We start from the raw sequence: 22,654 nt of genomic DNA on the forward strand, positions 1-22,654 counted from the left end.
ATCCTCCGTGATCTTTATGCTCATTAAGTGATAGATTAGGCTAGTACGATCCACACTTTGTCATGGTATCAGAGCTTAGGTCTAGTCTCCTAGATTAGTTGTAGGTTTGCCTTAGGAGCACATGTTTTCTCCTAGGTTAGTTTTAGTTTTAGGTGAGAGAAATTCCATCCTTGTGAGAGTGAATGCTGTTCATTCAATCGAAAGAATTCCGTCTATTCTTTTCGTTCATTTCAACATTTGTGACAGATCTCCTTGTGAGAGATTATTGAGAGCCTAGACTTCTTTGAGAGAGTATTATGTGTAAGAGAAAACCATTCGGAGAGCGACATACTACATTTTGAGAGAGAGAGAGAGAGAGAGAGAGAGAGAGAGAGAGAGAGAGAGAGAACTCTCTTTATTGCTGCAGAGAATTTTGAGGTAAAGACCTCCACTATATCCTTTAGTAAGTGCTCATGCAAAGCTTCTTACTAAGCTTCTTGGCTGAGGCGGCACTCCATCAACTGTCTCTACTTCTATGTAAATCTCTTAAGCTATCAGCCCAACGATGCCTTCTATCTGTGCACCGCTATTGTATTTCTCTTGCACCCCTGCACTACTGATTTCTTGCAATAGAGCTCCCTCTAGCTCGCAACAAGGCACTTCCAAATTCTATGCTACAGCTCGCTTCACTGATAACTACGAAGTCCTACAACCCACTGGTCATGACCTCCACTAGTCTACAGTGGCTCTCCAAGGCTGCCTCCTACTCGCATCTACAACCAGCAATAGAACATTACAGCAACAGCGCCATCTCCAAGGCTCCATAAGCCTCTCCATTGTCCCAGCAGCTCACAAAGGCCAGATAGTGGCTCCGCTCTGCTAGCCTAAGCTCCAAAGCACCATGCAACGGCCTCCCAGGACTAGCCAACGCCCACGACCACCATAAATGCCTCCAAATGGCCTGCAAGCCTGCCTTGCTTGCCGCAGCTCCATAGTTGCCAACAACTCCAGCGCCTCCTACACAATGACCTACAAACAAAAACCCAGCCTCGCCTTCTCTAACAACGCTCCTAGACTCTAGTCTCCAGTCTCCCGCATCCTTCAACGCTGTTCCTGCAAGGCAGTGCCTCTCTAGAGTGACCTACAGCCAGACCAAGTCTTCCATCAATGAGCAGTGATGGCCCCCCACTCCTGACACCTCTGACTTCTGCAGCTCCTTACACACGAACCTTCCACTTTGTTGTCGCTCTTCATGCTCCTCTCGTCGTCATCGCGCCTCTGTAGCAGCCTGCAAAGTCTTTCTTTTTGTTTTCTAAGGATGAACCTTAGGCCACATGGCAATCCATTGATAGGACATGTGGCAGATAAGGTTGGGTGTGTGTGGTTATGTGTGGTTAAGTTCAACTTTGGTTAAGTTTATAGTTATGTTCAGTTTAGGTGGACCATGGTAAAGTAAATGTAACCTTGGGTTAACATGTTTGGGTTCAAAGATTGCCACATGGCACACGGCCACCTCAGCATAGTAACCCCTTGCCATGCACAGTTTGCAAGCAACATGTGAATCCATATGCCACATCATCAAAAGCCCCTTTTTTTAATCAAAATTTGACAAGCCGTAACTTGCAATCCAGGAGGAATTTGGACACGCTCCAAAAAGGAAAAGTGATTGCCTTTTTGAGCTCTACGCACTTGTTAGATCAGAATCATTGTATGCAATTAGACACTACTATTGAAGCAAAACGAAGCTCATGGTATGACCTTTGCAACAAATGGAAAAGCGATGCATGAATGCAAAAAGCATGCCAAAAGCACAAGTGCATGAGATGACCATAGCTCAGAACATGGCATCCACACATAAAGAATCAAGGCACATGGTAGAACAAAGCATCACGCATCAAGCTACATCAAGCAAAGAAAATAATGCCATCGACGTCAAGCATTGAGAAGCGACAACCTTGCCACCTTCAACCCACAGGTTTGTAAAACAAGCCTGACCACCTGAGAGTAGCTATGAAAGCATCTAGGGGAGGTATTGACATGTAAAAGCCACACTTAACCACCTTAAGTAGCAATGCATGCACTAAGGGGAGGTGATGGAATGTAAATTCACATCTGACCACCTTGCGGTAGCCAACGGATCATGGCACCAAGGGGAGGTGTTGAGATACGGTGCCATATGCACATAGATTAAAGGCTAAGGTATGGTATAGGAAAGAATTAAAGTAGCCACCCTAGGATGTGGACTACATGATGTGAGGATGTGGATTGAGGATATCCACAAGGAGAGATGTAGACTAGAGGATCCCACAAATGTTGACTATTCAAAGGGCACTCTCTATATAAGAGGCCTATCATGTATTGTTGATATAGCACATTTGGAATAGATTGAGTGTTTCATACTTCCTATCTCTCTGCCCATGGCTTTCCGTATTTGGTTTGATCCTCCGTGATCTTTATGCTCATTAAGTGATAGACTAGGCCAGTACGATCCGCACTTTGTCATACTCATGTCCTCTTCAAAGTCTTTTGACCAACCTGGCTCTAATTGAGCATCCAAATCCATATTTTGATTTTTTTTTAAATCTATTCTTCCGTCTCACTATCAGCCAAGGCATTAAAGGTGTTGTTCAACACTAGAGAGTCATCTATTTTCCCTTTCCCTTTACCTTTGTCCAGAGAGGGTTTGGGCTTGGCAGGACCTTCGTTCTGAGGAAGGGACTTTTCAAGAGTAACAGGGACCTTGGGGATCCATTTCTTAGTCTGTTTGGTGTTATTAGGTGCAAGAGGATGCTTGTGTTTGGCTTTAGCTCTCCTCTATTGGCAATTTTTAACTGCATGACTTGCCAATCCACAAAGGAAGCAAGAATTTGGTAGATTCTTGTAGAGAAGGGGTTGCTCTCTGTATATACTGCTGTTTCTATTCACAATGACTAGAGTGCTGGGTAGGTCCTCAGTTATATCCATTTTGATAGACACCTGAGGGTTAGATCTAGGATTTATAAAATTTTCTTTCTCAACACCCACTATCTCACCCAAACCACTGCATAGGGAGGCAAGTTGGTTGCAGAGGGATAGAGGCAGATCTGGCAGATCTGACATGCATGAATTTTGAGTTGACCCTTTTTATTTTAATTTGGTATGGACATGCTTAAATATGAGATTTTTTGTTTATGTTAATTTTTTGCATGCATGTGATTGTGACAACTTAAGGATTGATTGCTTTGTTTCAAACATTGCATGCATGATGGATGATAATTGATGTTTCATTTTTTTCCGTTCATCTTTTTAAGGGTTTAGGGTTTAGGTAGAATTTAGAAGTAGAAACATATAAAATTGTATGTGATCAAACTCTTCATGAATCAAATCATTACATATGATATTTCATGAATCAAATCGTTGCACCAAATATGCAATTCATGTAAAGTCATGAAAGATAGTGGACGTATGAATGTTTTATAATAGGTGAAGCCTACATTTGAAGACAATTAATACATCCAAACTTAGATTACACAAGAACCTAAAGGTTAGAGAAATCACATCATGAACTATACCATTACGGCTAAGCCTCCTTTATTCATGATATGATGGGAGTTGCGTAGTTTTTAGGGTTTAAGGGTTGAGTAACTTAGAATTAGAAACGTATAAACTTGCATGTGATCAAATCATTCATGAATCAAACATTCATGTATCCACTATCTTTCACGATTTTACATGCATCACATGTTTGGTGCAACAATTTGACTCATGAAAGATTATATGAGGTGAACCCTACATTTGGGATCATTCATACAACCAAACTTAGATTACATCAACCCCTACATATTAGACAATCCATACCATGAATTATCCATTGTACCTAAGTCTTAATTCATCTTATGATAGGAGCTGTGTAGTTTTCACCAGTCATGAATAGATTGGTAGTATGATAGAAAATAGAAATTCATTGAGTATACATTGTCAATTCAAGCCTTCCATTGTGGTCTTGTTGCACTAACCAATAATCATCTTGTTGGTGCAAGAAAAACATCATGATAAAAACCTTGTGGTGTTTGTGCTCTTTCTAGTCTTTGAAGCAAAAGGGGTATGTGTTCATTGTGACTATTCCTTTCCTTTCTATTAGGAGGAAGAGGAAGTCTTAGGTTTAAGGATTCCATTGTAGAGTTGTTGCTCTATCTAATCTTTAAATTGGGTGGGGTAAAAAGGCATCGTGATGGAGACACTATGGTGATGTGGCTCTTACTGGTCTTTGAAGCAGAAGGTGTTGGATATTCATTGTGGCTGATAGGTTTTCTCACATTGGATAATAAACTACCATATGCATACATGAAATGAATTTAGAATGGTTTGGACATGTATTTAGAAACCTATTCATTGGCTACCACATGGTATCCCCACTAGATTAACCAATCTAGAGGATACTAGATTTTGCCCCATGGATGATATAATGGGTATGACATGAATTTAATAGCTGTCTCATTTGCAACCGCTTTTGATTTTAGAGATAATTTCTCCTCTCCCATCATGAGGCTCATCCTAAGGACTAGCCTATAGAGTAGTCCTTGGCCCCTATGCTCACAAGGAACAAGAGCTAGATGGGACCACTCCTAGGGTCATTTCCATGGACTCTGTCGAAGGGGCAAGTGGTATTTTATTCTTTTTTTTGCACGCATGTGGCATTTCACACAATTTTTCTATGAGATGGAAGGTTCCAGTAGCTGTAAGTGCAAACATGAGTTAACAACAAAACAAAATAGGCATGTTAACTAGGTGTTTCAAGAGTTGTTACTAGAGTAAATAAATAGCTTGCACAAGAGAGAGATAGAGAGCATATGCCCGAACCCGTGGGCTTGCCAACATGGTGAATTGGCCATGTCCATGCACGGTCTGAGCAAACATGTGCTAAAAGATAGTCATTTATCAATGATGTCAGTGCAACACATATGAAACAAGGGGATGCATAATGGGTTGTGCATAAAAGTAACATCCTATGGTCAGAAAAGAAGAACCTTAGAATTGAGAGTTGGGAGAAGAAGTTGGCATTAAGGTTTGGTATGGCAGAGGAGTGAGCTAAGGAAGATGAGGAAGGAGGAACTACTGTCTTGAAATGAAGGTGCTTAGAGTATTGTACAAAAATTGGACTTGCATAATTGCATCAAGCCCAATGCTTCCACATAGACTTGCATGCACATTGCTCAATTTTACTCCACATGGCGCATGTCGTGTTGGAATCATTGATTGGGGAATGGCACATGATATTTTAGAGGAGCATAGAAAGGCCTTCAAAAAAACAAAGCAATTGCAGAGTGAGGGTGGTGAAGGTTGGGCATTATGGATTCACCATCATGAGAAAAATGCTCAAATGTCATGCTCTTCTCCATCTCCGTTTCGGTTCAGAAAGCTCATGAATCCACTTCCTGGAGCTTGAGATATGGTCTCTTGAGTACCATGCTCCCAGGCCTTCAACACAAGCAAACCCATGCACTCATAGGCGACTCCCTTCGGACCTCCAATGCCCTACTCCACGCCATCGCCAATAACTGCCATCCCCATTCCTAAGCTGACCTCCATGCGACAATAGCTCCATTGATGGAACTACAACAAACACCTAACATAAGGCTCCTCGGCTTAGCCCACAATGCCAAAATCTTCATCAGAGTAGGCTGAATCTACATAGATTCCTGGGTCTTGACACTTGGAGCCTTATCACAAAACCTCTCCCACACAAGGCTTGGTTAATAGCTTGCCACATGGCAGGCTATCTCCCACATCAGTTGTCCATTCACCTATGCCACGTCAGCTGCCTCAGGCAATTGCCATGTTGTCATCCAAAGTTCACTCCATAGTGACATCATTGTCCTTGTAATGATTTGTCATATGAGATAATGCACCGCTGTCGATGCACCAAGCATCCTGTTCTGCTTGGTTGACTTGATAGCTGAAATCCTCTTTTGGATTGCAATCAGTGTCTAAGTACACGTCTAAGTACACTACTGTATTATTCTTCTGCATTTCCTCGTTTGCAAGAAACATATTCCCATGTTCATTTGCAAAATGACTGTGACTAGAATGTCCACCACGATGATTTCCTCTGCCATGGAAATTCCCTCCGTTGCTACTGGATTGACCACCTTGGTTGTACTGCTTCTTGCAGCAATCTCTTTCATAGTGTCCAAACTTATGACATTAGTTGCATTGGATGTTTGACACGTTGGCGGATGCATTCCCTCATCCTTGGAATCTTCCTCGGTTGGAATGATTTTCTCTTTGCTGATTAGTGCCATGTCACCCAATTTGTGTAACCATGGTTAGGTTCGACTAGGGTTAAGGTTGTTGCCACATCAGCAGGTCCAATCACCTATTGCTATAGTGCCCAGTCAGCATGGCCACCTCATCATCTATCCAGTCAACATGCCACCTAAGCTTGCACAGTCAACAGTGCCACCTTAGCCACGATGCTTCATAGGCACACTTTCCATTTAGCGTGTGACCTTCCACTGCCACATCATCACAGTGCCACCTCATCCTTTTAATCACCCTCTTGGGATCCAAAGTTGTGGCCATCCTTCTGGGAGCCATAACTTTTGATCTAGGGGCGATTTGGAGGTGATCCAAAAGGAAAAAATGCTCGCCAGCTTGTGCTCTACACGTTGAGCAGCTCAAATCTACCATCTGACATTTCAATAGGTCTTGCATATGCACCCTCTACTTACCTAGTGCAATTTAAGAGGGGGTGTTAAGGTGTTCACATGTATATCTTCATGTTCATGTTCATTACACTTAGTGTACATGTAGCTATATCGGGTGCACTCCTCTCTCTCTCCCTCTCTCACTTCGGCTATCATAGACATATATATAATTGAGGACTAGGCTTGAGGCGTTCACGTCCCCAAATTTTAGTATACCACTTGCATTGAAAAAGAGGGGTATTTTAATGTTTGGTTGTGATCATGAGTTAAAAGTTGTAAATTTCACGTAGCATCATCATGCATCATATCATGTCGCATCATCATGCATCACAACGTGTTAAATCATCATGTTGTAATATCATGCATCAAGTAAGAATGCAACCTTTTAGTTCGATGAGGGCCATTTCTATTGCAAACAACAAGAAACAAAACACAATAAAAGTGGCATCAAATGGAAATCTGGTTATCAAACAAAAAGTCCAAATGCATAGACATGCATCAATACAATTCCTCCAAATACATTGGCACCTCACATGAATATAAAGGCAAGTTGCACCATCTCCATAATCCAAAAAATTGAGAAAAAATGACATCTTCGAAATCTCATTAGCTCACATTATCTTCTTTGCATTCATTGGCTTGCACCTCTTTCTCTCACGACTCAATTGTGGTCCACCTTTCCCCACCACGCTGGGTGTAGGGGCTATGGGGCTATGGATTACAATCTTACGGATGCAGAGTGCTCGGTGCTCTCACAAGCCTTTTATTTGAAAAATATAGGCAGGAAAGCCGACCAAAAGTACCATCAGTCAATTCCATAATGCCACTGGTCATAACACATAATACCACAGTAATGCTACTAGTATAAATAAAAAGAAAAATATAAACAATAATATTAAAAAGCCCGTCGGTATTATGGCTTGTACCGCCGGTATAAAAGGTGTTACAATCGGCATAAAGGATATTACCACACTAGTCTTTTATTATGTAATCTCAATTCCAAGCTATGAATTGTCTCCTAGTACTTGATAATCAGGCCAGTGTGGATATTGATAAGACCCATAACTACATATTGAATGTCCAAATCAATATACATTCTCCCCAACAAAGGTAGCCTTACCAAAACTCAAGACATTGGCCCACACCAACTCCAAGCTACTATCTTGTTAAAGCTCATAGATTGTAAAAACTATAGGTGGATGAATGGTGCAATAAGCCTCGCTCCGTGCCCAAGTATCGATATTTATGGGACAAGGGTATGTGAGTGAATGTGCGGGTGTTTCTCTCTATGAACAAAAAAGGAAGAAAGAAACCGAAAAAATAATAAGGATATTCAAATAACACAATTCTAATGAGAAAGAAACCTTCTAAAGACAATCGTTCATGGCCCAAGATTGTAGATTGCAATTAAGGCTAAAATGTTTAATGCAACCAACCCATTTCCATGTGACTAGGACCTACTCTTTATCTTAGGTTATGAAGTGCTCCAATTTATCTTGGGATGATGTGCCTATGCAATGCAAGAAATCAATAAAACAAGCTCATCCATATATGATGGTGTGTTATTAAGTTTTTTAGCACAATTGTCCATTTTAACTCTATGTGAGACTTGGGGATCCTTTTCATATTATGTAGTGTTTTGAAGAATTCCATTTAAGAAGAAAAGGTTTAAATCATTTATCAATCGAACAAAACTCTTTTTTTTCATATGAAAACATGTTGATTGATTTATTTATATGTCATTTAAACTTATAAGTTAAAAGAAAGGACACATAAATCACTTGTATTTTGATTAAAGTAAACATAAAAGGTCAGTCGGCTTTTCTCTAATTGCCTCTTTTGTATATATGTTTTAACATTACAAGATGGTTCAATAATGAAAAATATAATTTGGAATTGTTATTTTCTCCTCATAAAGAATGTTATCAATGCTCAACTCTCTCTCTCTCTCTCTCTCTCTCTCTCTCTCTCTCTCTCTCGCGCGCGCGCGCATGCGCGCAGTAATTATTAGCAGTTGTGTAGCAAACATGCTGTTGTACATCTTTGGGTGTGTAGGTTGGTAGCAGCATAATTTTACGTCTATCAAATTTTCTCAATGAATGTTTGTTTGCTCTCCTCTTGTGTGCCTTATGTGTCTTTCAAACAATTGTGAAAAAATAGTTATCGTCACAGGCTTGATTCCATAGAAGTTGTATTAAGCTTTACATTCGTCGGTAATCTATGAGGTAAATGAAGCGCTTGGAAATTCTGAGGTAGGGAAGCAAGGAGTTTAGAATTGAGGTTGCGATTTTCCATTGGGCTTGTTTATATTGAGTTAAACATGGCTAAAGGAGAAGCCTTTTTCAATTGACAACTCCTTGGGTCACTCTCACTATGTTGATATATTCTATTTGCACGTGCTCCTTTGGACAAGGCTTTTATTTTCATATTTACTTTTTGCATGTTTGTCTATGTTTTTGGCACACCATAATGACATCAAAAGTTTTGCTTACACCCTATGCGAGGTAGCACCATGGAGACCACTATATGCTGATGCAAGGATGGGTTGTTTGCATTGAGCGATGTTCAAACATTGGTAGAAACTACATCTGCTTGGAAATGGTGGATGATGAATGGTGGCATGTGTGAGCTTCTACGCCCGATTGCAATGAGGGTTCTTTCTCAGACATGCTCAAACTTGGGCTCAGAACGAAACTGGAGTCATTACAAGTACATTCACAGTACTTCACAAAATAGACTTCTAGAGGATCGGGTTGAGAAGTTAGTGTACATCTATGCATATCATAAAATCCTAGAAACATTAGGGGATGTGAGATATGAGGAGAAAGATTCGGGGATGCCAATCATAAAATCCTAGAAACATTAGGGGATGAGGAGAAAGTTCCAAAATGGACCTATGATATCCCATCGGATTCTATACCTGATTAAATGTTGGTACACCAACTAAAAGTTTACATAAAAATACTCCTTCTAGTGACGGTTTTACTAATGTTGTTTGGAAGAGGCCACTAGTGTTGTTACTATATCCTTGGATTATGAAGCATGTAAGAATAAATGTCCATTTAAGAAAATATGATATGGATACCATGAGTAGAATTAAAAAATACGTAAGAAATTGTTATTTATAGGATTTCAAAGTTTTATTTTATTAACTAGTTTAGTGCATAGGTGACTGAATTTGTTCACACATCCTCTATCTCGATAGTATATTTATACCACCGGTAATAGGTGCCCTATGAGATAAAAAATAGGTGTATTGTTGATTAGTCGTAATATTATGCCTTATATCAGTGGTAAATCTAGGTTTTCTAATATGTATAAAACATTCAATACACAACAATGGCAATATCATCTTTTCGGGATTGTGGGCTCTTATGCTAGGCCTTGGCCAATTCTAAGAAAGAGGATAGAGAATGGAGTGTGTGCACTAAGTAAAGCTTCAAGCATGTACTTTTTCGAGGGGCTGTGAACTCTTTTGTCACTTGGGCGTTTGGACTTGACCGACTCTACGAAAAAGAACAAATAGAGGGTGTGTAGAGTATCTCTTTTTTCTTGGGATTGTGAGCTCTTTTACATTGTTAGTATCGACGCTTGGGCAATTGTTTGAAACTATTGCATGTAATTAACAATCGTGTGTAGGGATTTTATTGATGTTTTCATGTTTACATCACCGCATCTTTTATGATCGTCATTTTGGGTTTGAAAATAATGTCATCACATTGGTAACCTGGACAATCACCAATGAACTAGTTGGAATGTGACTCTAATTTTGGGAATACAATTTTAGTGCAACAAATTTCTATTAAGTTTTTTATGTATAAAGAGGATGCTTCATTTGTTGAGTAGGGTTTGTAGAGGGCTTAGAGAAACTAACTAGAACTATACATAAATGAGCTGTAAAGTCACTAACTAAACTAAATTCTCTCTCTCTCTCTCTCTCTCTCTCTCTCTCTCTCTCTCATGCACATGCACACACACACATTGGATGAGCAATCTGTGGCCCCTTGCAATGTTCCTATGATGTGAAAAGTCTCTCGTCTTTGTGTACAATAATGTCATGCCCAACACATCTAATGTTCACTCCAAGCAAGCTTGCTAGTCTATGCAATATGACTCAAAAAGGGTGCCAAGGCTAAAGGAGGGGCATATCACTTCAAGGATCCACCATCTTCGAAGGGGGAGAGTAGTGTAGAATTGAGAAGCATAATAGAGCGGAGGATGGTAAGGTAAATGTTAAGAGAAGGAGACGAAACAAAGAGAGGACATCCCACCATATGCCTCCTCTTTTTTATGTTTTTATTACGTCCTTTATAACTTAGTTTAAGAGAGCTCACTCCCACCCCTCCCTCCCTTTCCGCTCGCCCATGTGGTGTCACTAGGAATTTCATGGGTCAAATATTTGGTTGAGACGAAACCAACTCTATTAAACCTTATCAACCCACTAGACTAGAAGCTATAAACATTTATAGCAAATCACACAAATAGAGTTGCATGTTCCCATACATTTCGTAGCAAGAAATAGCTAGCTATTGACCCTTCTCTTATTTTCAAGGTAAGCACTAGCCAAAATTTAATGCCAGCAGGCTCTTATTGCCCCACTATTGCAAAAGTTTAGGATAATATCTTATTGAGTTACCTTTTGTGCTAGTGTAAAAACAAGTTATGGAGACTTGGGCATGGTACACCATTCAGTTGCATTGTCATTTGGATGACTTGAAAGTTGTTACTTGTTGATATCCCAATTATGGCCATGGGAGTTCCCAATTACGTTGATGCAATGTCCACATGCTAGGCATAATGTTTGAGGGTTGCTGATCTACGGTCATGCTAGGTTTTCGGTTGCAAGGTTGTACATAGTGATGTAGCTGGGACAAGTCTTTCGCCCCCAAAGCGAAGAAGCACATGTGGGAGCCCCGAAAGAATATCATGGGCGTGCCGACACGGCAAGCAAGGAGCCCCACATGACGGAGGGGAGAAATGCGCAGTGCTGTGCTTTGAGGTAAAGTACAAGATTAAGAACGGCCCAGGCCGCTTTTCTAGATTCCACATCTCACAAAATCTGTGTTGGGACCCAAAACAATGGGAGATTAGGCGAGCCGTAAGAAGAAAATAGATGAGAGAGGGCGAGGGGGCGGGGGGAGGTGGTAAGCACGGGAAGGGCGTGGAGGACATGGGGGAGCAAAGGCTGGGGGCGACAGGCTGGTCCGATGCGAAGGAGGGGAAACTCCAGGTAGGGAGTGTAAGAAATTGGATCGGTTGAAGGGTCGGTGGGAAGAAGGAAAATCATGGTACGTTTGGCGGATGCGTAGAAAGGGCAGAGAGATGGAGACAGAGAGAGAGAGAGAGAGAGAGAGAGATGGTGACTGGAAAGTGGGTGACAGGGATGGCATTCTTAGTTGCATAGCTTGCAACGCTTGCAAGTGACTCTTTTTCTGTACTATTGGTGGGGTGAAAGCGACAAAGACCCCAACTGCTTGATTCCAAAGCGACTTCACTAAAGCAAGCTCCAGGCAGCAACAATTCTCTTGTGCTGTGAGCTGGGCACAGAGCCAGGACTACCGTGGTGGGAGTGCAAACAACAAGCACTAGCAGCAGAGCAGTGCAGATGATTCCTCCCTGAGCTCAGTGAAAAAGCTGCACTCACCTCTTTTGCTCGCCATTGTTGCTTGTTGCTCGATTGCCACTCGCCTCTGCAGCAGTCCGGCTCTTCTTAGGTAGATCCACTATCTATCCGCGAGCTCTCGCAAGATCTGTGTGTTCTTAAGATCCTGAGAAATTTCAAGCTATCTTGTTGCTGTTTGCTGCTCCCACTCTTCCCCCTGCTCCTCACTACTCATCTCTTCCTGTTCCTCTCATCTCGCACGATTCATCTCTTGTGAAATCAGACTGATCATTGATTTCGCCACCCCTCACGTGGGCTGCCACCGCACCCGCGCGCACTATCATTTTAACTGCTCCGTCGTCCCACTCTTTTAAGAATGGCCGGATTGGGTGCCCATCGCCTCCTCGATTTCTCCAGCGCTCCGCCCACAACCCAAAGGTAAGCACTCACCACACTCCATTCTAAACTTCTTCTGTTTTACGTCTGCTTGCTTTGACCCCTTTGCATGCGCAGCGAGCTTTCTTCCCTTGTCTCTAAAGATTTGCCCAATTGCTTCATGATTCTCTTACGTTTCTGAGCGCCCACCAAGCTTTGCCAAGTGCGTATCGTAGATCGTGCTGAATAATCATCGATTTCCCATCGACTCGCCCTTATCCGATAAGTCTGCCTCCGCACGCAGCATTTCCTCTCGAGGAGTCGCAATTTCCAATCGCCTGTTTTCAGTTCTTGTCGAAGCACTGCCCCGCTCACGCTGTCACTTGAGCATCGCCTTCTTTCACTCCAATTCGCCGTCTTCGTTTGTTTTGTTTTATAAGAGTCTAGTTGCCGTCATTTCGACCTCGCCTTTTGCATAGCCCATTGAACCTCCGCGTTTAATGAGATGCGGAACAATTCATCTCGTTGCTGTTGATATGCATGCCGGGACATAAGACGCAGCAAGGCCTGATTGTTGAGACCCGTAATTCCAGTAAGCGATGATATCAACAACGCTTGCCTTCGATCAGCGCACATCCGTGTAATACCGCTGTGTTTCGGGATCACACAAGAATACGTGTATGCGAGGCCCACGTAGAAATGGGCTTCTGCCTCTCTTGAGTCTCACAACACAACACATTTCTTCGATTTTGATCGCCCCTGTTGTCGATCCAAACCCGACACTTGTTTCTCCCCGCGGCTCCCTATCCTTCAAATCCAAAACTAAAGTGACCCGTGCACGTGGCCGATGTGCACTTCACCCATCAATCAGGCGTTGCCTACGTTCCGCCTGCGCTAGTATTAAAATTCATATGACACTAAATCGATAGCCCAGCTGCTAGTGAATATGTGGCTTAACCCTCAGTATCTGACCATCACTCTGATGCATCAGGTCCTCTGCTCTGAGGGGAGAGGTTGATGCAACATCCTCCGTACGAATTCACTATCCGAGTCAGCTCCCTCTCTCTCTCTCTCTCTCTCTCTCTCGATTGTACATTACATTACTATCAAAAAACTGGCTGTGCTTGATTCACTTTGCCCTGTAAGTTCACAGTTATATTTGGACGCGCCTTTTATATAATTTAGTACGCTAATGAAGTATGTTCCATGTCTACCGCTCCAGATTTGAAGTCTAGCTCGTTATACGACAAGGCAAAATTGGTGAAATGGTCTCATCTAGAAACACAATGGCAATCTCAACACGTTGAAGCACAACACCGTACAATGAAGAAGTCGGACAATTCGCGATCCCATTCCTGGTGGTGGGACAGTCACATCAGTCCCAAAAATTCAAAATGGCTTCACGAAAACTTGACAGGTATGTTCTTTCCATCTTTCCCCCGCAAAAAGTCTTTGTGTGCGCATAATAGATTTCAGTAAAATTCATCACGTTCATGGCTGCCATAGAGAAGAAAACCTGTCAAGGTGACCTAGACAAATAAATCACAAAAGAGGGATTGAAGGGACTGATTAGATTCAGAGCATTTTCTGTTTACGAGTCGAGTTTTTTAAAAAAATCTTCATCTTCATCTCTTTCCTAATTCTCACTCTCTCTCACTCTCACTCTCACTCTCTCTCAAACACACACACACACACACACACACACACTCTCACTCTCACTCTCACTCTCACTCTCACTCTCACTCTCTCACACACACACACAGACACACACTCACACACACACACACATATTTGAAATAGAGTGGCTACGTAATATTTTGCTGGAGGCTAAACATCATGGTTCTATTATGGATTTACCAGAAATGGATGCAAAGGTGAATGCCATGCTGAAGATCATTGAGGAGGATGCTGACTCATTTGCTCAGCGTGCGGAGATGTACTACAAAAGGAGGCCTGAGCTTCTCAATCTGGTGGAGGAATTCTATCGCACTTACCGTGCTTTGGTTGAGCGCTATACATTTCTCACCAGAGAGATCCGTCAAAATATAGCCCCGGCTCTGCAAGCTCAACTAGGGGTATCTGCTGACTCTGCTCAGAATTCGCCCATTGATCTTCATCTGAAACGTGGGATGGATGGGTTTGATACTTTCAGTCCATCCTATTCTTACCCAGGAGCATCAGAGTTTGATGATGATAGCCAATCTGAGATCTCGAGCAGATCTTGGAAGGGACACATGGATGAGGAAGAAACTTCTCCACTTGGTATCACATCAAGCTTCGACACCAGCTCTTTTGGCATGAAGCGCAAGTTTCCAAATTTAGGAGAGGAACACCTTCACAAGGACTATGAGCTTGGACGGCATAATACTGACATGGACATCAACCAGTTGCAGAAAGAACTTCAGCATCTTCAGCAAGACAACAAGGCACTTGCAGCCAAAGCCTCAGAAGATGTTGCAAATATAAAGGCTCTCCATTTAGACATTTCCAGTCTGCAGTCCAAACTGCGCAGCTTGGAGGCAGAAGACAGGCAGGCCAAAAGCAGATTGAAGTTGGTTCATGAACAGAGGCAGAAATTGGAAGCTGAGAACCTGAAGTTGAGCCACGCTCTCATCACATCAAAGGAAGAGAAAACTGAACTAGTTGAATTGCGAAAGAGGGAAGTGGAGGAACATACAGCAGCATGCAGGAGAATTCAGCAATTGGAAGAGGCGGCCACATCTTTGACAGAAGGAATCCTGAATGCACAGTCACAAGCATCGGTCGGGCTTGAGCAGGTCAAGAAGATGGAAGAGGAAAATCGAAAGCTACAACAGGAAAGTGAGAGAGATTCTCTCATTCAAAAGGAGACCTTTGAACAGTATACTCGAGAGCTGCAAGAGAAGTTTTCTATCCTTGAGAAAGAGAACAGGCTGCTCCAAGAGGAGATAGCCGCAGGGACAGCACAGGTTAAAAGGCTGGAGGGCCAGCTAGCGGAGTTGACTAATGCCAGGAAGGATTTGCAACAAGCCTTGGATGACTTACAGAAACAGAATGAAACTCTTGAGCATGAGAGATCTAGAGCAGTTTCACAGGGCCAAGGGTTGCAAAGTGAACTACAAGATCTTAGGCACAGCCTGTCCGAGCGGATAACACAGAGGGCTGAACAGATGGTAAAGCTAGAGGGTACAATCAATGACCTTCATGTTGAAAACGAAAGACTTGAAGTTGAAAGGGCGGAGGGGTCTAGACAATTGCTACAACTGAAGGCGGACATAGAGGACCTGCAAAGGGACAGGAATGGATTGATGGTTGAGTGCCAACAATATGAACGCAAATGCGAAGATTTTGAAGTAAATGAGACATTAATGAAGGAAGAGCTTGCTTCCAAATCTATTGAAACTGCCAGGCTTCAGGAAGAAAAGTCAGACGGTGAGGCCATGGTTGCTAAAGCAGCTTTGCAAGTGGAGGAGCTTCAGCAAAATCTGTCTGCCTTGTACTCTGAGAAAGCTACATTGATGCATGAACTCAATGCAGCTTTAGAACAAGTCAAGACCACCAGCGCCCGTTGCTCACAGATGCAAGAGGATGCTGAGAAGAGCCAAGGACTGTCTGATAAATTTCAATGTGAGTTAGCAACCCAATCTGCTCTCACCACCCAGTTGGAAGCTAACTTATCTTGCTTGCTACAAGAGAAGGACACATTAGAGAAAAGAGAGACAGAAGCTCAGCATGTAATTTTGGAATTGCAAAACGAGAGTAGGCATATTGGACAAGAGCTGGGCGAGGAGCGGGCATTCACAAAGACTCTGACAGATAAGATTCTTGATATAGAAAAGGAGAAAACAGCACTATTGCTTGATATTCAGCAGATGCAACGACAAGTTAAAACTTTGCAAGAAGAGAACATTGCCCTGTGTGAAAAATACAAAAGTAGCAATGCAGATCGTCAGACTGCAGAGGAAGCTGTCAGAAAAGCTCAAGAGGCTCTCTCTCTTCAGCTGTCAGAAACTCAAAGGTTGCAAGGTCAAAATCATGCTAAGTTGGAGCTCATTCAACAGCTGGAAAATGAGATTCAAGGGCTAAGAAAGCAGCTTGAGAAGTTTGAGGATGAAAACAAAAGTCTAGGAAAGGATAATAAATTTCATATCAAGAAACTTGCTGATGTTGAAGCAGAAATGCATGACTTGGACTCAAGACACTCTGATTTGCTAGCAGAACATGCAGCTCTAGCAGATCAGTTGTCTGTGAAGGTTAGAGCCATTGAAAACTTGGGAGCTCAGCTTTCTGACCTGTGCAGAGAAAAGGCATTGCTCGATAAGGACATTGCTTTGAAGTCAGACCATGCACTCATTTTGCAGGCACAACTGCTTCATTTCAAAGAGAGAGAGAAATCTCTACATGCAGAGCTTCAAGAAGGCTCTGACTTGATTCAAAAATTGGAGGCACAATTGGAGAGACTGCAGCAAGCATCATCCAAAGCTGAGGAAGATAACAAGACTCTGATGCGTGAGCATCAGAGAAGTGTGGACGACAGTGCTGTTGTAATAAAACGCATTTCTGTTCTGCAAGAAGAGCTCCAGCATCTCACAGAAGATAAAACACTTCTTGTCAAGAAGGTTGCCACTTTAACAAAACAGTACGAGGAGCTGGAATTAAAGTCTCAGAGTTTGGAAGGTGAAAAGGATGCAGTTGAGAAACAATTGTCAGCAGTAGTGCTTGTGGAAAGCAAGCTAAAGGAAGAGGTAAAGGACTTGTATGAACAAAACAAGCACCTCTCTGCTAATCTTGATGCTCAAAACACAAAGGTGCAGGAACAAGAGGAGGATTTGCAAAAGCTGCGTCAAGCATTATGCCATGTGCAAGAACAGCAGGCCACAGCACAAGACATGTTGCAGCTCAAAGCAGAGGAGAAAGATAGTTTGGAAAGAAGATGTGCAGACCTGCAGGCAGAATTGAAGGAAACGAAGAGGGCAGTCCTAGTGGCAATGGATACCATAAAGGAACTTGAAACTGACCTCAGCCGAATGCAGCAGGCCAACTATGCTGTTGAGGCAGATCTTAATGCCAAGGTTAACGAGATAAGCATGCTGCACACAGATAGGTTGAAATTACAGGCAGGAAAATTAGAAGTTGAAAAGGCATTGCAATTGAGTGTAAAGCAGAAGAAAGCCCTTGAAGATGAAATTGAGGTGCTTCAGCAGGTTCTTGTTAATACGCAGCAGGACAACAAAAGACTGGAGGAGCAATCTTTCAAATCGGCCGCCAATCAGGAGGATACTCAGAAAGCCTTAGTGAAGGTCAGAGAGGAGCTCGATGAACAAGTATCCAAGAATGAGATGCTCAAGGTGCAGATGGCCCATGAAGCCATCACCATGCAGGAGCTCAAGCAGGAACTTGCTGATTTGCAGGAAAAGAAGACGATACTGCAAGAGGAAATAGGCCGTCTGCAGCGAGAGCAGGAACATTCACTATTGCAAATACGGGAAAAAGAGATGGGGATACAAAGTCTGCAGGAGCAGCTTCAGTCTGTACAAGGTTCTAACTTTTCTCTGAAAGAGAATTGGCTCCAGGTGAGAGCTGATTGTGATGCTGCAGAAGAGAGACTGACACAGCTACAGGACGAGCTTACCCAATTGAAGGCAGAGAATCTGCAAAACAAGACTGAGCTTTTGCTCCAGCTTGAACTTCTAAGCAAATTAGAGAAGGAGATTGGGCAACTGCAACTTGAGAGAGCTGCTTTGCAGGAAGTCAATGCTTTAGATGCAAGGCAAGTGATAGACAAGCAGAGAGAGCTGGCAGAGTTACAGGAGCAAAATGAAGAATTGAAGAAAGGAGTAGAAGAAAAGGATGAGGTACTGTCGAAACTAACTAATGAGACCAGGGGGCTGCAGCAGTCTTTACTTGCATCTGAGGGGACAAGTGCAGAGCTGAGAGAACACTTGGAAAAAGAAATTTCTGAGCTGCAAAGCAAGGAGACAATATGGACAAGTGAGGTGGCAACTAAATCTGCACTCATTGTTGAACTGCATGAAGCAATCTCTGGCTTGGAAATGCACCAAAAAATATTGGATGATAATATTGCTGTAAAGGCAGAGCTTGGCTTCAAGTTGCAGGAGGAGGTGAGATCTCTCACTGAAACAAATAGGGAGCTCACTGAAAAGTTGCAAAATAAGGCCACAGAAATGCTGCTATTAGAAAATGACCTACAAACCTTACAGGAGGTTGAGATGCAGGAGCTTGAAAAAGCACTCATCAGGCTGCAGAATGAGAACACAACAGTGCAAGAGATGCATCAAATGCAGTCTGCAGAAACCGCTCTATGTAAGAAGCAAATAAATGATCTCACAGATGAACTCTCCCATCTGCAGGAAGAGAATGCCGCACTTAAAGGTGAGCTGGCCTCTCACTTTGCAAGCCTTAAGGATCTGGAAGACTCTCTCTCTGCGGAAAAGGCTGAAAACACAAATTTAGCTGAAAGTGTCTGTTGGCAAGAAGGGCAATTACGTGAGTTCCAGCAGCAGCTAGCAAGAGCCAGAGAGGAAAATGAAGGTTTAACAAGAAGAGTACAGCTTGATATTGAAGAGGTGGACAAGGTGAAGACAGAGATTCAAAACTTGCAGCTGCAACTTGACATCACATCTCAACTCTACCAAAGGGAAGTGGAAAATCACAACACAGCAACTGCAAAAATGGAACACTTGCAAAGAGAGCTATTTGCTGTCAGAGAAGAGAACGGGTCCCTAAGCGACACAGTATCCGCTGGAGTTGCATCAGCTTTGGATCTTCGCAAAGAGCAAGGAGAAAACAGACGCCTAAGCCTAGAGGTAAAATCGTCAAAGACAGAGATAGACAGACTGGAGGAAGAAAAAGGCATTTTGATAGGTGAAAACAGGGGACTTCATAAGAAAGCGAAGGCTGCCCATGTAGAAGTGAGGAACTTGCACGGCACACTACATAAACTGCAAGAAGAAGGGTTAAAGTCTGTCATGTTGTTAAAAGTGAAGTTATCTACCTTGCAAGAGGAGATCAAGTCAGTGACTGAATTATGTCAGAAAGAAATTGAAAAGAAGGGAAGTATTCAGATCAGCGACGTCCATGAGCATCTCTGCTGCTTGCAACGTCTGAATAATAGTGACATTAGTGCAGCCGAAGAAAAAGGAATCGAGCAAAATGTACTGCAGCAACTAGAAGCAACAAGGTTATCCGAGGAAGAGGGCCAAGATGATCGGAGAAGCCTGCAAGAGAAAACCCGACTGCTAGAAGCTGGGAGCATATTTGTGTCTTCTGAACTAAGAGCCAGAGTGGACGAAGCAAGTATGTCGCTTCGGGCTGTGGAGACCCTGACACAGATGTTGCTCAGCTTTTGGCAGAGGCAGCAAGGGGAGCGTAGCCCGCAACAGGAGCAGCTGCCAAGTGCTATATCCAGAACGGTGAAGGAGGAAGAGCACGATACAAGGAACATGGATTTGTTGAAGGATCAGCAGCTGGAGGTTCTGGTGGGTTCTGTCCGGCTGCATATCAATCTCGGTAGGTGGCTGCGCCAAGAGGTAATGGATGAGAAGTTGGAACATGAGCTCCTGGAGCTCAAGGAAAGTCGAAACCAAATAAAAGAGGACTTGGAGGCTCGGGTGGAGCAGGTACAGAGGCTGGAGGCAGAACTGGAAAAGTTGCAGGAACAGCTGAAAGAGGGGAATGTGGAAGATGATGGTTCATTAAATTATGGGCAGAAGCAGTGGCAAAGGAAGAAAAAGGTGGAGGAAAAGGCCAAGCAACTGCTGCAGGTACAGAGGGAACTTGTGGGAAAAATGCAGGAGGTGGGTATATCTACGGTACAGCAGCAAGAGGCTAGCTTAGAGGAGCAGGTGCAGCATCTGGTGCGCAAGGAGGCGATACCTAAGATGGAAGCGTGGGAAGAAGAAGAGGTGAACAGGCTGAGCAAAGAAATGGAGGGTCTGATAAGAGTGAATCGAAAGCACTCAATGGAGCTGCAATCGGTGGAGCAGGAGCTGGAGAGGGTGGGTTCTCTGATTCGGAATGCACAGCAGCAGCTGATGCCGGAAGAAGAACAGGAAGACGAAGACGAAGACGAAGACAAAGACGAAGAAGAGGAAATTGTTACCACGCAAGGAGCTGGAGCTGTCTCCCGCACATCCTCGACCAGCATCAGCACCACCGCATTTCCTCTCAAGCCGCGGCGCTTGGGCTCTTCCTGCTTCCTTCTCCTCTTCAGCCCACGTACAAAAGCTCGCTTAACCAGAAGCAGAAGCAGAAGCACAAGCACAAGCATAAGCAGAAGTGGTAGAAGCAACAGACCCTCTACCACCCTCGCTTTTTTGAATCGGATTCGCCGAAGCAGCAGCACCGCTCCCGCTACTGTTGGGGAGGAGCCCAAAAAGAAGGCGGGGTGTTGGGCTTGCATTTCGACCTCCAGCAAGCTCCGGTCGTTACATTGAAAGATCGTCATTCTCTTCTCCTTCAAAGGCTGGCAATTGAAGCAAAGACAGAGCGAGACAGGCGCTCCCCTCCAAACTGAACAACGCAGACGAACACACAAAATCTGCGATCCTGTTCTTGTCTTTCCTTCCATTGTTCGCCCATTTCTCCACAGTGCACACTACACAAACATTGCCATTTCTGGCCTCCCCTGATCCTTCTTTCCTTCGTCCCATTCTAACCTGTACAGTGGCTGTCATGTCCTCGGCAATCTCCTACTTTGCTTGGACCTCCTCTCCTCCTTGTATTTGTAGATTTTTGCACCACGCTGGACTCTTATCATGCATGTACATAGCAACAACCAGATATCTTCGTGTTCAGCCGTTAGGTCGTACTGCCCACTTTGCTTGTATTCCGTTATTCTTTCGCACATATATATGACGAGACATGGCCGTGAAGCATTCAACGAATCTCCTAAGATACTTTTCAGGTCTCGCCAACTTTCAACGCTTTTTGGCCCTGCAAGGGTCCTACGGGATGGTGGGGTTAGTGTTTGTTGGGTCCTTAGTGGTTAGTGGAATGGATGGACCCTAAAGAAGGCCATCCGGATTTGTAGTTAGTGTTTGGTCAAGTTGACCAAACCTTAGGTTAGTTGTTAGTTTAGGGTTAGAGCGTTAGATTAGGGTACTTATCTTGTTGTTTTGTGCAGGTACTGAATGCGCTTCCGTTTTGTTTGGTGGATGATCTGCTCGATGCGCCTCCCCTTCCTTTGGGCGACGATTTTTGTGGGTGGCGTGGCGATGGCGGAGAGCTCCTCAGCTATTTATCATGAGCGACAGGTCTGTGTGCAGTGTGGCGATGGCATAGATCTACTCGAATAGGATGGACGTCCATCCCGTGTCTTGTTTTCTATCAAAGTAGATAGGATAGGGTTGATTCTTGGAAGGGGCAAGCCATTCTTGGCTTGCACCTCTCTAGATTATCAGATAGAGATGCACGAGGGCGATCGTGTCAGGCATATCTGTATCTGCTCTGACGCGATCTAGAACATGCATTGTGTAACGCTTGCATTTGTGTATGTATAAATAGATGTGTGCATGGTTTGTTTGGATGCAAGATTGCAATGGTTGTATATGCATTGTATGACTCTTGTTGCACAAATTTCGATAAAGAGATGGCTGAGTCCAAAGGTCGTAGCTGATTTGCGAATTTCTTTGTAGTTGGTTTCGGGTTGCGTCTGTTGGAGATGTAAAAACGTAGGTTGGTTGGAGTGCATGCTTGCATCTGTGTTGAGCAGAAGAAGTTTGGTGATTTGCAGGAGGTTTGGTGATTTGTTGCATTGAGCAGAAGAAGTTCATACATGCGTGTGTTCTAGAGTTTCGGTGGTCGGCTTTGTACATGAGAATGAAGCATGTGCATAGGGCCTGGGGTTTCGGTGGTTTGCTGCATTGAGAAAATAGAAAGGAAAAAATATATATCGAAACATTGTAGGAATAGGAGCTAATTCTCCATGTATTAATACATTTGTATATATGTTGGCTCCTTTTGATTTGAGTTGAATCAAAACCTCCAATTACTGCTATTTCACTTTAATAAA

The 22,654-nt window shown here is 43.3% G+C and overlaps 1 protein-coding gene across 2 annotated transcripts; it reads left to right on the top strand.

The window, feature by feature from the left end:
- Window positions 1-12,209: 12,209 nt before the first annotated feature.
- On the top strand, window positions 12,210-21,527 carry LOC147888269 (uncharacterized). 2 transcript variants are annotated; one of them, XM_087393429.1, is made up of 4 exons: window positions 12,210-12,705; window positions 13,634-13,692; window positions 13,865-14,059; window positions 14,503-21,527. In XM_087393429.1, the coding sequence occupies exons 1-4, from the start codon at window positions 12,644-12,646 to the stop codon at window positions 21,075-21,077; spliced, it is 6,891 nt and encodes a 2,296-aa protein (XP_087249555.1). In that variant the 5' UTR covers window positions 12,210-12,643; the 3' UTR covers window positions 21,078-21,527. The 2 variants fall into 2 exon arrangements, with proteins under 2 accessions (XP_087249555.1, XP_087249556.1); XM_087393430.1 differs by lacking the exon at window positions 13,634-13,692.
- Window positions 21,528-22,654: the final 1,127 nt, after the last annotated feature.

Source organism: Dipteris shenzhenensis, chromosome 22, assembly GCF_047967505.1.
Source record: "Dipteris shenzhenensis isolate YYH24624 ecotype China chromosome 22, Dip_SZ_1.0, whole genome shotgun sequence".
Taxonomy (NCBI): domain Eukaryota; kingdom Viridiplantae; phylum Streptophyta; class Polypodiopsida; order Gleicheniales; family Dipteridaceae; genus Dipteris; species Dipteris shenzhenensis.

What these genes read in the sequence shown, in the direction of transcription:
- LOC147888269 (XM_087393429.1), top strand. Translation starts at nt 12,644, where the DNA reads ATGGCCGGATTGGGTGCCCATCGCCTCCTCGATTTCTCCAGCGCTCCG. An exon ending in GCTCCGCCCACAACCCAAAG is followed by an intron (nt 12,706 to 13,633) that starts GTAAGCACTCAC and finishes CTGATGCATCAG; the next exon opens with GTCCTCTGCTCTGAGGGGAG. An exon ending in GCTTCACGAAAACTTGACAG is followed by an intron (nt 14,060 to 14,502) that starts GTATGTTCTTTC and finishes TGGATTTACCAG; the next exon opens with AAATGGATGCAAAGGTGAAT.